This window comes from Balaenoptera musculus, chromosome 5, assembly GCF_009873245.2.
Source record: "Balaenoptera musculus isolate JJ_BM4_2016_0621 chromosome 5, mBalMus1.pri.v3, whole genome shotgun sequence".
In the NCBI taxonomy this organism is placed as follows: Eukaryota; Metazoa; Chordata; class Mammalia; order Artiodactyla; family Balaenopteridae; genus Balaenoptera; species Balaenoptera musculus.
In genome coordinates, this window is record NC_045789.1 from 140,640,395 (window position 1) to 140,658,540 (window position 18,146).

The 18,146-nt window shown below is 47.3% G+C and overlaps 1 protein-coding gene across 6 annotated transcripts in view; it reads right to left on the bottom strand.

The window, feature by feature from the left end:
• The window catches only part of PIGG (phosphatidylinositol glycan anchor biosynthesis class G), a 41,083-nt gene that overhangs the window by 19,294 nt on the left and 3,643 nt on the right, over nucleotides 1-18,146 (bottom strand). For 5 of the 6 annotated variants that reach the window (XM_036853035.1, XM_036853039.1, XM_036853036.1 and 2 more), the window contains exons 3-6: nucleotides 12,818-13,027; nucleotides 11,007-11,195; nucleotides 9,973-10,114; nucleotides 3,268-3,480 (exon numbers count right to left, since the gene is read on the bottom strand). In XM_036853035.1, the coding sequence (XP_036708930.1) occupies nucleotides 3,268-3,480; nucleotides 9,973-10,114; nucleotides 11,007-11,195; nucleotides 12,818-13,027 (754 nt within the window). Of the gene's footprint in view, nucleotides 1-3,098; nucleotides 3,142-3,267; nucleotides 3,481-9,972; nucleotides 10,115-11,006; nucleotides 11,196-12,817; nucleotides 13,028-18,146 lie in introns of all 6 variants that reach the window. The other variant, XM_036853040.1, reaches the window with a different exon arrangement.

Sequence of the window (18,146 nt, forward strand, 5' to 3'; positions counted from 1 at the left end):
GCCCTCCCACCACAACGCTACGTCTGCCATGCACCACACCGGCTGAACGATCCACGGCCGACATACGCCAGGGCTGCGCGATGGCTCGTGGATGGAGCCCAGCCCCGGCTGCAGCTCGCTCCCCACTAGGGACGACAGTGGCGTGCTGCCCAAGGCCAGGGAGCTTGCCTTCCTTCCTGTCAGGGCTGGACCAGACTCACCTGTAACTCGACCGGTCGGCAGAGCAAGAACTTCTTTTCCGAGACTCCCTGGTACTTAACATGCTCTTTCAACTTCAAGCAGAGCTGTTCCAAGGTAGTCTGGGCCATGCCTTTCAGGGGCTTTGGCCCAGCCCACCAGCAGTGCACCCACCCTGCCTTCCCTGATCATAGCGTGGCATCCTCACTGCACAACCCCTGAGCGTGGGCCCCGATGCCTGCAGCCCCACCATTGCTGCTGGAGCCAGCTGACCTGTACCAAGTGCTGGTGGCAGGCACGACCCTAAGCCCCTCACTCAGGTCCTCTCCCCATGACCTATGGGACCTGAAAGGTTAAATGCCCATTTCAGAGAGGAGGCAACTCAGACACCAGCTCATGGGCGGGCAGGTGAGAGCTGGGGTCTAAGTCTGGATCCAAGCTGGTACTCGTACTTGCTACATTCCACCACCCCAAAGTCAAAGACATGGGGGCACCTGTGTCTGCACCCCACCGCCTAGAGTCCCAGAGACATGGGGGGCACCTGTGCATGCGTCCAAACAAAAATGGGCTGAACACTGACTACATGCTAGATGCATCAGGATAGGTCCTGCCAATGCGGGTCTGTGATCCAGCAGGGTTGTCACGCATGCGTGAAACTACAAATAGTGAAAAATACTATGGAGGGAAAGTAGACAGAATAGTGAGAGACCCCTGGTAACGGAAAGGGAACTGACTTAAGAATGGGGTTGAGCGTGGGGGACAAGGGAGGTCTGACAGTGAAGCTAAAATGTAAAGGATGCCCAGGAACTAACCAGTAGAACAGGTAGAACAGCATCCAATGAGCAGGAATAGCACACGCAAAGGTCCAAAGGTGATAACAGCCCCCACTACGACCAAAAAATGGTCAGACGAGCGAGTTGCATCAGACTGGGGTGGATATCATGGCAGGCCTTGACATCTATTTCCCTGTCAGACATGTACCCAGCTTTGCTTCAGGAAACACTGTCACTGATGGTGCAGACGACGGGCATCCTGGATGGGGGTGTGAGGCCCTGGGGGTGCTTTCTCGTTCCGGGGACTGGCCTCTGTTCATTTCACAGGCTCATTACGGCCACAGCCACTGCAGTGCTCAATCCTCCCTACCCTGCTATCCCTTAAATAAGCAAACGACCCCACCGTTTTTTGGGTTTCGTTTTTATTAGTTGTTGGTATAGCAGAAAGGACACACGCTACCAACAACAAATTTGCAAAAGCTACCAAACTCATAAGTTATTTGCCTCTGGTCTGCACTGAAACGTGCACGGTGGTTGGGCCTCACCTTTGACAGAGTTGCTGCCCGGGCTGTCTCACGATCTAAGAGCTGGTGCTCCCCATGCCCTCCTGCCATTCAGGACACCTGGTTCCCAACCACTCCCTGCTGGCAGGGTGTGTCCTCCACAACCAACTCAAGGTCAGTTTACATGTCACCACAAACTCACAGGCATTCACTCCACTGGGCAGTACCCCACCACTTCAAGTAGGAAAACCTGCCAACGTCCCATCAAATGTTGCCTCAAACTGGGAGGTGACCTCCTCTGCATTTCCCAACAAGCCCCAGCCCCAGCGTCAAACATTAGCCTTGACGTCCCTGGATGGGTCAGAGTAAACTGATTGAAAGTATGGTCCTGGGGAGCTGTCCTACCAAGATATAAACACCCTCCAGTTTCTCGCAGCTTAAAACTAAGGACACACCCCGCTTGGGCCCCATCCACCTCAGATGCCAGCCCGTTGCCCTGTCCCTGGTCCTCACCTGCACCCACGCCAGCCAGGCTGTCTCCATGTGAACCGCTCTGTCAGCAAAGTTGCTGAGACCTCACCTGCCATATGAGCGGACAGTTCTCAGTTCCTCATTTTATTTTTGGCCACGCCGCATGGCTTGCGGGATCTTAGCTCCCGGACCAGGGATCGAACCCGCGTCCCTTGCAGTGGAGGTGTGGAGTCTTAACCACTGGACCACCAGGGAAGTCCCCTCAATTCCTCATTTTATTTTACCTTGAACCCCATTCAACACATCTGCTCACTCTCTCCTTCTTGAAATTCTTTCTTTACTTGGCTTCGTGGACACCGATCCCGCCCCGGCCCCCCAGCATACACACAAGCACCTGCCTTGCAAGCCCGCTCTTCCCACAGCCTTCCCCACCTCAGTGATGGTCACTGCATCCTTTCACTGTTCAGCTGCAAACCCCAAGTTGTTCCTTATGTCGCTGGATTGCTTCACCTCACATCCAGTGCATCAGCCAATCCTGCTTGCACTACCTTCAAAACAGATCCAGAACCAACCATTTGTCCCGGATCCCACTGCCTGGGCCCTCGCTCCCTCCCCTTGCACTGAAGTAGCACACCAGCCTCCTGGCTCTGCGGCAGCACAACACAGAGCCCTCCACACGGGCGCCTCTGAAAATGCAAGTGGAAGGTTTCAGCTCTGCACAACACCCCGCAGGAGCTCCCCATTTACCCAGAATGGAAGTGAGAACCCCTTCAATGTCCAAAAGGCCCTCACCCCTCAGACCTCATCTCCTTCTGCCTTCCGCCAGTTCCAGCCATTCGGGCCCCCGGTCACTCCTCGACTGTGCAGGCACATCCCCACCACAAGACTCTGCGTCTGCCACAAGGCTCCCTCCCAGGCCAACCTGCCCCAGTGGCCCTCGCCCACCTGCATCCCCACCCTTCCCCGGGTGAGCCTTTTCCTAAGGCGCCCATCACTATCTGACATCTGCTGTTGCTCTTCTCTCTCTCCCACTCTGGATGATGAGCTCCACGAGGGCAGAGCTCTCCTCCTGCTGTGTCTCCAGTGCTTTCAACAGCCCCTGGCCAAACAGGAGCTTAGTGAAAAAAATTCAGCACTTGCTGAATAAATAAATTTATGAAAGATTTTGACTTACATGGTTGCATCTGTGGGTGTTGCTAATGGTGACAGTCAGGGTTCTAATAAAAAGGAACACACAGTCAAAGACTGCTGTAGTGTACACCACGGGAACGTCAGGAAGACATCAGGCGCAATGGAAACACACACACAGCATGACAGATGTTAGCAGCTACTAACTGGCTTACCTTTTCTATACGATGGAACATTCTCCTGCAACAACTTGCTAAGCTGTACTGTATTTAAATGTAAAAATCTCAGTTGTTCCCTCATTGGTTTTCCTTCTACAACCGGGAATATGAGACTGCCGACGCTGCCCCTTGGAATCGGCAGACCAAGCCCTATTGATAGTGTTGCAGCCAAATCAGTCTGTTGGATATACTTTGGATGCCTGACGTCACCTAGAAGAAAGAAAACAGTTTAAGTGACAGGCTCTAGGACACGTGTGATGGTAGCACTCTTGAATTTGACCTTCTACAAGTAATGCAAGTCAAACCACGCATCTCTTCAAACCGTCCTGTGTAGATTCAGACAGAAACCACCTCGTTGTTTTTCACGTCAGTAAAAACACTGAACACTCATTCTTTGTGGAGCCTGGTGCCTCCCTAAAAAGCAGCACACAATACACGGGAGAGGCACTAACGCAGGAAACTCAACACCGCGCGAGTTTCAGAGCATGGGGTGGATGCCGAGAGATGCTCACTTTGGTGAGGTCAGTGGGCACCCTGCTGAACGAGGGTGAGGGTGGATCTCTGGTGGCCCTGCCCCGCCGCAGTCAGGCAGTCCACACAGCCCCACAGGGAAGCTGACGCAGACTTCTCCACGCATCCTGAGCAGCAGCAGGTGCCTCTACCGGGGAGAGCAGAACAAGGCTGGGTACAGCTGGGCCAAGTTGCATAACCAACTCTGAGAAGCGAGACACCGCCTTCCGACAAGTCCAAGGCCCAGCAGTGGCTGGCCAGCCTCCGAATTCCTGCCAGGAGAACGGGTGTGACGTCAGGACACTGGGCTCAGGCCCCTGCTGTGCCACCATCCAGTGGGAGGCTTTGGACAAGAAACTCAGAATTTTGTCATCTGTAAAGAGAGCATCTGGCCCACAGACCTCAGAAGCTACAATGCAGGTCTTGGTGGCTGAGGGGTCACCAGGAGGGTCTACCCGGGAGAGGCAGTGCTGGTGCAAGTCTCTTAGATACTCTAGTGTGAGTTTATAAAGGTTTTACTATGATTGTGGCAATTTATGGTTGTATACAATTGTTCCTTTTAATTTGATGAAATGTATTAATCTTTTCTTGACCCACCATTTACTGATGGCTTCTGGGCTCACTTAGAAGAACATTTCCACCCAACATTATTATCTGTTTTCTTCTAGAATTTTCTTACATTAGGTGCTTTGATCTGAAACAAAACAAAACCCAAAACAAAAACCCCACCTTAAAGTGCTTTTGCTCTGATATTAGTGATGGTGCTGGTCTTGTGCTGAGACTACTGAGGGTCTCACAGGATACTCTGTCAGATCCGAGGGTACTGACAACCAGGATTCTAAGCTCGGGAGGGAGACGGTACAGGTGAAAGATCTCAGGAGGTAATTTTACAGCAGTGTAGTGAAGTGCAAGTTATCAATACGAACTCAAGATCAATTTTATTTTAAAAAGATTTCCTCACTTTGTCCAGAAATGAGTAAGCCAGTATGCAAGAGCACTGCTAGCTGTGAGACGGTGGTCCTCAAAGACCCCTTTCCACTGAAAGGAACCAGGGCATCTTGGAAAGCAGCTGATTCCAGGTCCAGGGAAGGGCTTGTGCACAAGCGGCTGGGACACCTTCTCAGACTAGACAGCAACAGAGCCCTCAGAGACACTAAGGCCTCTGGGACCATAAGGTCAGAAGGACTCAGGAGGTCATCTGAAGATGCTCCCAGTTCCCAAAGATGGGACAAACTGAATAGTAAATAATATTAAATAGTATCTGTAGTGAATTGAAACAAATAAAATAAGCTTAAATCCATGAGTTCAAAATGTTCCCAAAATAAAAATAAAAACTAATTGGTCATAGTTGAAGCATGCTAGTGAACTCATAATGAACTAATTCACTGATTTGAAACTGGGAATTAATTGGGAAGAATAAGCCACCATTTACCTCCTCTCTCTTATATAAACGGTAATGCTGGGTAACCAAAAAGTAGATGGGGGAAGATTCTCTTTACTGAATTATTTTGGCTAATTAATGAAAAAAAAAGAAAAAGGACTTACAGAATTAAAACATCACTATTTGTAACCTCTAGCGAATTAGTGGCCCTAGGTGGTCATCAGTGGCTACTGACATCACCACATAGCAGACAAGTCGGACACTCTGTGCTTCCTGCTAGCAAGAGTCTGGTCCAAACCAACCAAACCAACAGGATCTGAATCTGCTCATGACTCCAGGTCAGGTGGGATTTACCGGATGAGCAAAGGACATGTTAGCAGACAATGCAGAGAGAGACTCCACAGGACAACTAACCAGGTTCTTCAACAGATAATCACAATAAAAGAGGATGGGGGTGGAGACCTATAAATTAAAAGAGACTTAGAGACGTATCAACAAGAACTGACGTTACTTTAAAAAGAACGTGGGGAATTCAAGCCTAAGGATGCTCTTGAAAACTATGAAGGTTTTGGAGGTAAGTGACTAAGAGGAAGCTGGCAGCTTCATAAAAGCAACAGGCTAGACTGCAGGCCAGCTGGAAGTTTACCAGAGAGGGTCAGGGAGAAAAGACAGCTAAGAAGGGCTCCCCTGGCATCAGAACAAACTCAAAGACTGGCCTCGAAATGACTTCTGCAAAGTGGCCCCAATAGGATGAGACCAGACTGCAGAGCACATTGATTGTAAATTGTCAAAAATGAGACAGCAAGCAGCCTGCAACGAGGGGAGCCGACAGCTGGGTGGGTGTGGCAGCAAGAGAGGCAACAGCTTAGAGCCGCCACAGAAAGTGACCGTCACAGAGCTCTGCTGGCTCCCAGGGCACGGTGCCCTCACAGAAACGATAGCAGACTTTACACGTGGGGGGTCAAGGCTTCCCTGGAGCAGTCCAGTCAAGGTACTCAACAAATCAACACGCAAACAATGACAACAGGCCCTTGGAGGGGAGGGGAGCAGTAGTTAGAGTTATTGCAATATAGTATTTAGTGTTCAGTTTTCATCAAAAACTCAAAGCAATTATGCCAAGAAACAGGAAAGTACGATTCAAAGAGAAAACAAAGCAGGCAACAGAACCTTCCTGGGAAGGGCCCAGATGTCAGAGTTAATAGACAAAGTCTTCCAAGCAGTCATCGTAAATTTGTTCAAAGAACTAAGGGAAACTATGCATAAAGAAGTAAAGGAAGGTAAGATGACAGTGTGCCATCCAATAGAGATTATCAATAAAGGGACAGGAATTATAAAAAAGAACCAGATGGAAACTCCAAAGTTGAGAAATATAATAACTAAAATGAAATATTCACTGTAAAGGCTCAACAGGAGATTTTCAACTGGCAGAAGAATCAGCAAATTTACAGACAGACTGATAAAAATTATGCAACCTGAGAAAGAGACAAAAAATCTTCCAAATTTGATGGGAAACATCAAATCAACACATCCAAGAAGCTTGATGAACTCCAAGTTGGACAAACACAAACTAACAGACATAATAAAAATGTTGAAAGACAAAGAGGGAAAGAAGGGAACCTAATTAGATTAATGGTTGATTTCTCATCAGAAACCACAGAGGCCAGAAGGCAGTAGGACAGCATATGCAAAGAGCTGAAAGAAAAAGACCAGTCAACCAAGAATCCTACATCCAGCAAAACTACCTTTCAAAAAATCAAGGTGAAATGAAGACATCCGCAGACTAAAAAAGCAAAAAAGACAATTCATTGCTAGCAAACCTGCCTTACAAGAAATACTAAAGGAAGTTCTTCAGGCTGAAAGCTAGTGACTCCAGATGGTAATCTGGATCCAGTTTAAAAAAAAAAAAAAAAAGCAGAGTATCAGTAATTATACAGTTATAAAAGACAGCATAAATACATATTTTTTTTCTCTTAAATTTCAAAGCAATTATATAGAACCATATATATGTATATATAAAACCATATATGTGTGTGTGTATATATATATATATATACGTATATTGTCAGCCTACAACATATAGAAATGGAATGTATCTGACAACAACAGCACAGGTAAAGAGAAGCGAAGCTGTACTCGAGAAAGAAAACGGCACCATAAGAAAATACATGTCCACACAGAAACTTGTTCATAAATGTTATCAACAACATCGTTCATAATAGCCAAAAAGTAGAAACAACCCAAATAGCCATCAACTGATGGAAGGATGGAAAAACAAATGTGGTACATCTGTACAATGGAATATTATTCAGCAATAGAAAGGAATGAAGTCCTGACACCTGCTACAATGTGGATGAACCTTGAAAACATTACCCTAGTGAAAGAAGTTGGTCACACAGACCATTTATTACATGGTCCACTTATTAAAAGACCATTTATACACTACATTTATTATATGGAATGTCCAGAAGAGGCAAATCCGTAGAGACAGGTAGATTAGTGATTGCCAGTGGCTGGGGGTGGGTGTGTTACTGGGTTGGGGGAAGTGGGGGTGACCACTAAAGAGGTGATATGTCCCAAACTTGACACTGACGATGGCTAACCAAGTCTGAATGAACTAAAACGCTCAAAAAATAAGCATGATGAGAAGACAATATAACTATTCTTAAAGCAAACAAACAAGTAAACAAAATAAGAAAGAGCTCAGACTCACTGTTGGCACTGAGGTCAGCCACGTGAGCAGCCCATGCAGGCAGTTCCTATGCACAGCCGCCCTGGCCCTTCCTATCTGAAGATGTGTCAGGCCTCCCAGGGAGGAGATCCGTAAATACCCACCTGAGCAATGAAACATCAGCACTTTAGTTAAAAATAACCCTAACATTCCTATAATAAAAGCACGCCAGCTTAGCTGTCTATTTTCCCCCCAGACTACAAGCTCCCTGTCTGTAGTGCCGGCACAGTGCCTAGCCTACCGTGGGTGCTCAGTACCCCTCTGCTGAATGGGTGGACAGATGGATGGAGAGGGTGTTTCTGGCCTGGGGCTCTCACTGAGGTAGAGGGGCCCCACGGGACCCTGCTTTGGGTGTGCAGAGCGGGAAAGCTGGGTGTATGGAGGCCAGTGCTCTGATGGGCACCGTGTGCACTCACTGGAAGGCAGGCTCCAGCTGGGCACCCAGGAAAGGCTCAGGTTACAAGAGCCAAAAACTTATACCTTAGGAGGTCAGACATCCAAGAGGAGGCAGGGCTGTAAAAAGACAAAAGGAACCAGGTGGAGCTTCTTCCCCAACCAATCCCCACTCAAGTGGAAGATTCATTCACTCCATAAATATTTTCAGCGTACATCAAATGCCAGGCAATGTTGAGGCCCAAGGCATATAGTGATGAATAAAACAGACTCTGCTCTGCCCAAGTGCAGCTCGCAGCAGGAGAGAGATGACACAAACCACACGATTCAGGCTGTGATTACAAACCACGCGAAGGATGATGGTAGAATACACGAGCACTGCGACACAACCGGAAGGAAGGTACTTTAGTTTTTTGGTTGAGACCAAGGACGAGCGTACGAGCGGGCTGAGGGGCTGAGGGGCCGAGGAGCACGGGGTCGGGGCACGTGAGGAAGAGTTATCACTTGGAGGACCTGCGGGAGAGGCCAGGATTCAGCAAGTAACGGGGAATGTGGCTCAAGACAAAGCCGTGAGGTAGGCGAGAAGTCTCACATAGGATTTTTACTGTATCCAAGGTTCAGCTACTGAAAGGCGGTACGTATGGAAGCTGGGAGCCGGGGCGGTCTGGCTCATGCAGGGAGAGGGCAGATCAAGGTGGACGCCCAGGTTTCCAACTTGAAGAGCCGCGTGAACGGCGCCATCTGTTGACGGGGAAATAGGGAGGGCAGATTGCAGGTGAAGTCACATTTGCTCTGTCTGTGGAAGACCCAAGTGGAGGCATCAGCAGGCAGTCGAGGAGACAGCGTGGAGGTTGGAAAAGAGACAGCTGGAGGGATAAATCTGACAGGTGTGAGCCTATTCATGGCACTTAAAACCACGGGAGTGGATGAGATCATCTCAGGAGTGAACGCAGAACGAAACAGAGGCAGTCCGGAAAGAAGGCCAGGCAAGGACGCTAGGCCAGCAAAGGAGACTGGAGGGCACAGGGAGAGGCAGAGGGAAGCCAGACACGGGGGTCCCAGGGCTCGGAGTCAGCACCGCCGAACGGTGCTCAAGGGCCACCTGAGAGAAGCCAGAGTGTCCCGTGTGGAAAGAGCTGGCGAGCTGGCTGCCTGCGTGTGACGAGGTGAGGGGGCAGAGGCCGTGCACAGGTCTGTGCTGGCCGAGGGCCCCGGCGGGTCTGGGTTGGAGAGCTGCGGTGTGTCTGAGCGCTGAACGTGGGCCCTCAGACGGTCCTACTCAGCCCTACTCCTGTGGTTCTCATTGACCGCTGCTGCTCAAGATATAGTCTCAAATAACGGATACTGTTTCTTAACTTTAAATTTTTACGTTTCTCTCAATTCATACATGCACTTCAGATGTCTCTAAGCCACTGGCACTTTTTATTAACAGTTCCAGATATCGAGGCAGTGACATTCATAGCACACAATTCCCAAAAAGAACATTTGTATTTTAAGAATCGGCAAGAAATGTAAACTCCAAATCCTGACTGGCCCTTGTCCCGTTATTTTTCATTCTCACATTGTTCAGGGTTTTTCAACTTACACAGCTTCCAAAAATGGTTAAATGGTTTTTAAAATTAAAATCAAACTACAGAAAGCAAAGAAATAAAGTACAGTTTTAAAGTGTGAAACATTCCCAAATTCTCACCAGGTTTCCTTTCAAATGCAGAGCTGATTAAGATCAGAGCGGTGTTTACTTCCTCCACAGAAGAGGCCCCGTGACCTCCAGCTTCAGACATGCCATGATCACCACAAAGAACCAGCAGATTGGGTAACAGAGTCTCTCTCTCCTATAAGGCAAAGGAAATACATTTCAGCTGAATCCAGACTGGGGAGAAGAAGATCATGTGTTCTCAGATTTCAGCTTTACTTTGTAAATAGTAGCTCTTCCTAAATTTTTTTTTTTTTTTTAACTTATGAGCTTATAGTCAGATCAAAGGGTCAACGTCGAGTAATGTCATAAATAAAACAAATGGAATCATATGGAGGTCACAGAGCACAGGAGGGTTGTGTTAGGCCTCTCAGGGCAGAGAATCAGGGTTTGGTTTCTGTCTGGGCACATTGCTCTTCATGCCCTAGTCTCCTTATCTGTCAAACAGAGCTGCCTGCCCCTGGCCCCTAGAGCTCCGGCCAGTGGCTTTTGCTGCCCCTGCATGTACCTGACAGGCTCTGACTCGCCCTTGCTGCTTTTTCACCTGGAATACACCTTCACAGATGGCGCATCGGCACCCCTGCCCTTCAAGTCTCGGCTCGCATCTCCCACGTCCTTAAGGAAGACTGTTCTGACCATGCGGTTTAAAATTACAGCCTTTCTCTCAGATGTTGTGCCCTCCTCCTGCCCTACGTTCTGCTATGGCACCAATCACTGTCTAGAATACTTATGTCCTCATTGATTATGCTTCCTGTTCTTCCCTCCTGGCTAGAGATTAAGCTCCACAAATGCCCAGACAGGAACAGTGACAGAGAAGGCCTCCAGGAAACATGAGCTGGATGAACAGGTAGATATTAAGAGCCGCTATTCTGCAGGGCTGCTGGGTACGGTGCCCAGCACACGGCACGTGCTCTGTAGGTGAAGGCTGCTTGAGCGATGGTAGGTATGAAGCTCACACAAGGTCACCCCAGTTCACTTTAGAAGCTGCATTCCTTCCAGGAAACATTGGCACCTTGACATTCTAGGCCCACCTCTGCGAGCAGTGAGGTGTGGATCTTCATCAGGACGCTGTCCATCTCACTGAGCTTGCGCCCGATCAGCGGGCTGTTGGGCCCAGAAATGTGGCCGATGTGGTCCAGCCCAAGGTAGTGGAGGATTAACACATCCCAATCCCGCCTTTTTAATACTTTATCCAAATGTCTTGTAACGTTATCATCCACCTTTAAAGGGAAAAAGAGTACATATGAATAGCCTCCCTAATTTCCCTGGTGTTCACTCTTCAAGGAAAAGTGATATGGTCATTTTAAAATCTACGGGCTTGGGGCTTCCCTGGTGGCGCAGTGGTTGAGAGTCTGCCTGCCAATGCAGGGGACACGGGTTCGAGCCCTGGTCTGGGAAGATCCCACATGCCGCGGAGCAACTGGGCCCGTGAGCCACAACTACTGAGCCTGCGTGTCTGGAGCCTGTGCTCCGCAACAAGAGAGGCCGCGATAGTGAGAGGCCCGCGCACTGCGATGAAGAGTGGCCCCCACTTGCCACAACTAGAGAAAGCCCTCGCACAGAAACGAAGACCCAACACAGCCATAAAAATAAAATAAATAAATAATAATTAAAGAAGTCTTGCAAAAAAAAAAAAAAATCTACGGGCTTATTTTAGGTTACTAGGACTCATGGGAGTTTGAAAAGACCAAAACCAAAACCAAAACACCAAACCAACCCCCAAAATAAAAACTGTCTTAAAAAATGTTTGCATTAGATTAAGCTTTCACTAATATTGTTTTTATGTCTCTAAGTTATGGATAGAACATATTATAACTTAAACGAACAAAGGCTGTTCTCACAAAACAGTTCTTCAGGATCACTACTGGAGCTTAAACTAAAGCTGACCAGATAACCAAGTTGAATGGGTGCCAGGTTGTTATGAGGCAAGTGAGGGCTAAGGGCAGTTAGCTAAGACAGGACAGTGCCCAGAGTTCAAGAAACCAGCAGGGTGAAGCTGGGGGCGTCTGCCTGTGTCCTACGAGAAGGCTGTTTGGGGAAGAAAGAGGCACACACTCAGCGGTTCCCAGCCACACAGCCCCTGACAGAGCCACTAGCCAGGTCAGCCCTGACCCCTCCCTCCCACTGGAGAATCTACTACAAAGACAAGTGCTTCTGAGCCGTCACACACAGGGTGGGCAGTGACTGCTGTGTCTACACGGTCAGCTTTGGAAAAGGGTGTCGGTGTAAACAGGACGGCAGGCGCTCCCCCGGGCCAAGCAAATGGGTTCATCCAATGCCAGCTCAGACGCACGGTGCCTTTGCCCTGCGGGCCTCCCTCTGCCCCGGGGCCAACATGGGGGGTGTAACCTCCTTGTCGGAGGCTGCACACGCAGCACAGGGCCTACGCTCTCAGCACCAGGTAGGCTCGCCCAGCTCACGTCTGCCCTCATGCTGCCGCCCTCGCAGGAGAACAGCAGCAAGGCAGGATCCCAGGCAGACCGTGGGGACCTCAGGCTCTGCCTCGCAGACTCCGCCACCACATTCTGTCCACTTGTGAAGGCCCCACTCACCTGTCAAAACTCCGGCTGAGCGGCTCCTCCTGGGAAGCCCTTCCCGACCCCCGTACCCATCGACGGGTGCTCACCTGGTCTGGGCTTTGGGCTCAGAGAACTATGCTCACACCTGCGTTAGGGTTTATGGTCCTGGCTTGTAGCTGATTACGGGAAGGAACAATTTTTTCAATCTCTCCATACTATTCTCAGTATATTGATAAAAGCCACATACAAAACAACGTTGCCTCTCACTAAGTTAGAGGGTACCAGGCTCTGTCTCATAGGATATATTTTTCTTAAAAACTGACCTCTGTATAATCTGATACAAAAAAAGAGGTTGTTCCATCATATTCCAGAAAATGCTTTGGGAATAACTTCACCCATGTTTCATCTCCATAAAAGATGATTCTTTTCCCCGCTGCTTTTGCTTGTGTGATCACGCTGTCTTCCAGCAGCGTGGGAGAATTGAGGTTCCTGACGACATCGATGAAGCCGGGGAGGCTCCCCGTCATCAATGCCTGCAGAAGGAAGCATTCAGGAGTCAGACCACAGAATCCAAGTACAGCGTGGGAACGGGTGCCGAAGATGACTGTAACGAATGAAAGAGGCAAGCATAAAGCTAAAGCGACACCAGTACTGAAGGCTGGGTCAGTATTAGGACAAAGGGGGAAAAGCTACACAGATTCTTGGCAAAACCAGCAGACTCAATAAGTGAAGAACTGACCATATTTCAGCCGATGAGAGGACAAAGGAGGAGGCCGTGGGGTAGCTAGACGGCTGTGGTCAAAAAAGCAGTGAGGGATAGTAAGAAATGAAACAAATGGCAAAGGGTGGTATGCACTCTGTATACCCAAACCCACTGTCAGGTCCTCATCTAAGCTTCAGATCTGCTTCATGTGACAAGCAAACTCCACACACTGACCCTGAAACCCAGCAATTCTACTGTCCACCCCCGAGAGAAAGAACAGCCTCTCACACAGCCAGGGAGGAAAGCGGTCTCTAAACAGGAACTCTGAGGAATCCTCACAGTAAACTCGCCCAGGGGTGCTGGTGGGGCCACCTCCCCGCCCCACTCAGCGCCATAACTTCTTGGAGGAGCAGGTGGCTGTGACATGTCTTCACACCTTTCTGCTACAGAATTAAGTCAACCACCTCCCTCATTTTAGCGGAATCTAAATGGGTCGTGGGTCTCCATGATCTGGAGTTAGCTGACAACCTACAACACTGGCATCCAGGGACCTGTGCAATGAAAAGAGGAATCTGGACAATGCTAACAAGTATAATAATTTTGCCAAGACGTCTTTAACAGCAAAGTAATGCAAAAATGAATTAATCTTGGACTTTGAGGATGAGGAGCTTGGCAAATCCTCTCCCTGAAGAGCAACGACAAAACTGGATAAAACTGTCAAAAACAACCCCTTCAAGACTTTGAAAACTCAACGAAGGTACACACAAATTGAAATGTTCTTATTCAAAACACTTTCGAATTTCGGTAAGAACTGTGAGTACCTATGGTGTTTTAACATGGGCTGCTCCCCTCCCGCACACCCAGTTCTGTGACGTGGTAGCCATGAGGACCAGGAGGGGCCTGCCCAATTTGGCACTCCATGGAGAAGCCCCACGCCAGGGACAAGGTGAAAACAGGGAAGGCCAACATCACAGCTACCTGAGGCTTCAATGCTGGTTGCAGTAAGACACAGGAAAAAGTCTGGAAAGGGGGTCTGGGGAATGGGACAGCTGCGGTAGGCTTCTGTGAGCTCCCACATGTTCCTGGAATCTGGAAGGCTGTGTGCACACACAGGGTGAGTGTACACTCAGGAGAGAACAGAGAGGGCCTAGTTGCCTGGTCCTTCCAGCTGAACACAAGGCCCTGCTCAAACAAAGTGAGAGTCAGGGAAGACTCATAAACCGCCTGAAGATGAGCTGACGGCTGGAGCCACACACAAAGACCCCCTGTAGAGAGTGGAGGCCACACCACAACGTGTTTAAGCACAACCTGTGACCAGTCATTGGCTCACCACTCAGCCATGCTGACCTGGCTGCCCCTCAGGAAGAGTGGCTTAAAAAAAAACCCAGGAATTAAAAAACATGCAACAAGCAGAGACATCAGTGAGTGTACATCTCAGGACCTGAGGAGAGACAGACTCTCTAGAAGTAGCCCCAGCAAGTCAGCCAAACAGCGACAGCCACCAGCACTCCCGGCTGGGGGTCAGGACCGAGCCGAGGTGGGAGCTGCATGGATGTACACACTCGGTCAATCTCATCAAACTGTAGTTTACAGTATTGTATGAACCAAAATTCTACCTCAATGAAGTTAGTTTTTAAAATGTGAGCCTTTCACCCCAAAATTCTACTTCCTAAAGGTAACCAGTTACTTTGGGTGAGTATCCTTTCATCCGTTTATGTACAATCAGAAATATATAAAGTATGTATTTTTTTTTTTTACCAAAATGGTAACAAACTATATAGATAATTCTGCAACTTGCTTTTTTCACTTAATACCATGAACCCCTTTCCACAGAAAACATACAGGTATTTCACCTTCTTTTTTAAAAACAGCTACAAAGTACTCCAGTGTTTGGATATACAATATATTTATCCAAGATGAATTTAATGACAATTGCTTTATTTTTATTTTTGAAAGCAGAAAAGAGAATTTATTTTATGGATACTGAGTACCCACGAGCAGAAAGTCCAGTCAGGTTTGAGGAGAGATTTAACTTTTGGAAAGCTAACAGGAACTAAGGCTAGCGGTTCTCTCAGTCACTCAAAGGACACAGTCTCGCATGTGTCCCTTTTTTTTCTCTGTGTCTGTTTGTTCTTTTCTTTTTGTCACTCTTCCTTTTTTTTTTTTACATCTTTATTGGAGTATAATTGCTTTACAATGTTGTGTTAATTTCTGCTGTATAACAAAGTGAATCAGCTCTATGCATACGTATATCCCCATATCCCCTCCCCCTTGCATCTCCCTCCCACCCTCTTTAATCCCACCCCTGTAGATGGTTGCAAAGCACTGAGCTGATCTCCCTGTGCTATGTGGCTGCTTCCCACTAGCTATCTATTTTACATTTTGTAGTGTATATATGTCAATGCTACTGTCCATTTCATCCCAGCTTACCCTTCCCCCTCCCCGTGTCCTCAAGTCCATTCTCTACGTTTGTGTCTTTATTCCTGTCCTACCCCTAGGTTCATCAGAACCATTTTTTTTTTTTTTTAGATTCCATATATATGTGCTACCATACGGTATTTGTTTTTCTCTTTCTGACTTACTTCACTCTGTATGACAGACTCAATTTTGTTTCTTTTTATGGCTGAGTAATATTCCATTGTATATATGTGCCACATCTTCTTTATCCATTCCTCTGTCGATGGACACTTAGGTTGCTTCCATGTCCTGGCTATTGTAAATAGTGCTGCAATGAACATTGTGGTACATGACTCTTTTTGAATTATGGTTTTCTCAGGGTATATGCCCAGTAGTGGGATTGCTGGGTCACATGGTAGTTCTACTTTTAGTTTTGTAAGGAACCTCCATACTGTTCTCCATAGTGGTTGTATCAATGTACATTCCCACCAACAGTGCAGGAGGGTTCCCTTTTCTCCACACCCTCTCCAGCATTTACTGTTTGTAGATTTTGTGATGATGGCCATTCTGACCAGTGTGAGGTGATACCTCATTGTAGTTTTGACTTGCATTTCTCTAATGATTAGTGATGTTGGGCATCTTTTCATGTGTTTTTTGGCAATCTGTGTGTCTTCTTTGGAGAAATGTCTATTTAGGTCTTCTGCCCATTTTTGGATTGGGTTGTTTGTTTTTTTGATATTGAGCTGCATGAGCCGCTTGTAAATTTTGGAGATTAATCCTTTGTCAGTTGCTTCGTTTGCAAATATTTTCTCCCATTCTGAGGGTTGTCTTTTCTTCTTTTTTATGGTTTCCTTTGCAGTGCAAAAGCTTTTAAGTTTCATTAGGTCTCATTTGTTTATTTTTGTTTTTATTTCCATTTCTCTAGGAGGTGGGTCAAAAAGGATCTTACTGTGATTTATGTCATTGAGTGTCTGCCTATGTTTTCCTCTAAGAGTTTTATAGTGTCTGGCCTTACATTTAGGTCTTTAATCCATTTTGAGTTTATTTTTGTGTATGGTGTTAGAAAGTGTTCTAATTTCATTCTTTTACATGTAGCTGTCCATTTTTCCCAGCACCACTTATTGAAGAGGCTGTCTTTTCTCCATTGTATACTCTTACCTCCTTTATCAAAGATAAGGTGACCTCATGTGCGTGGGTTTATCTCTGGGCTTTCTATCCTGTTCCATTAATCTACATTTCTGTTTTTGTGCCAGTACCATACTGTCTTGATTACTGTAGCTTTGTAGTACAGTCTGAAGTCTGGGAGCCTGATTCCTCCAGCTCCGTTTTTCTTTCTCAAGATTGCTGTGGCTATTCGGAGTCTTTCGTGATTCCATAAAAATTGTGCAATTTTTTGTTCTAGTTCTGTGAAAAATGTAATGGCAATTGCTTTTAAAAAGCCTCCAGTGGAAGTGCCATTTGAGCTGAGGTGTGAAGGTGGAGTGTTGTCTAGGTGAGCTGAGGTGAGGCCTTCCAGGGCAAAACACAGCAAACTGCAAAAACCCCAAGGTGAAAGGGGGCAGCACACATGGGGAATGGAGCTAGGTGTGATCTGCGTGGATAAAACACACAGGAAGAGGGAAATCAGCTCAGATGAGGGTGAAGAGGTAAACGGTGGAAGACCACACACCCTGAGGCCTGGGTTAGGAGGCAGAGTGTAAGCCACTGGAGGACTGTTGGGACTAGAGCAGAGCAACGTGATCTGTTTGGACAGGTTCTGGGTGAGAAGTGCTGGGACAGTTTTCCATCCAGGCTCACACCATAGCAGACTGGACTACAGTGGGGGTAGTGGAGGTGGTGGCTGAGTCCGGTTAGTCACATAAACAGTATACAGAGATCTGTTCACCTCATTTCTTGTGAGGAGTGTTATCATCAACCTTTCAATTTTTACAATGTGATAGATTCTTTAGTTGCCTTTAATCTGATTACTAGTACAGTTAAGAATCTTTTTATATGCTTACTGGCATATTTCAATTTCTTTCTATGTGGATTTCTTTATATCCTTTGTCCAGCTGCTACTGGATTGTTGCCCTTGATCAGATCCTCTTTACATATCATGGGGTTCACATCTTGTTTGTTGTGCTAACTGCAAATAATTTTTCCATTTATTGTCTGTCAGTTGACTTTGTTTATAATGTCTTCCACCACTTTGGGTTGAATCTGTCCACCCTTTCTTCTGGGCTTTTATAAGGCACTTCCCTCCTCTTCACACTAGTTTGGGTTCACACGGACATTTTTAAGAAGGGTAGGGACTACCTGGTATCCCCTTCACCCCAGGAAACATGTAGGCAGCAAAAAAGTTGCAGCTGAGATCCCAGGAATTTTAAGTGAGTGATTGTCTGTCATCTCCTTGGAGGTTTTCCTGGGGTTGCTGTGGTCTTGGAACAGTAGTTTCCTGACTTCTGAGAATTAAGGAGGGCTCTGCAGAGACTATTGAAAGAGAATTTGACCTGGTCACCTTATTCTGTATAACACAGTGTTGCTGTATAACACAGTGTGACCAACCGAGGCTC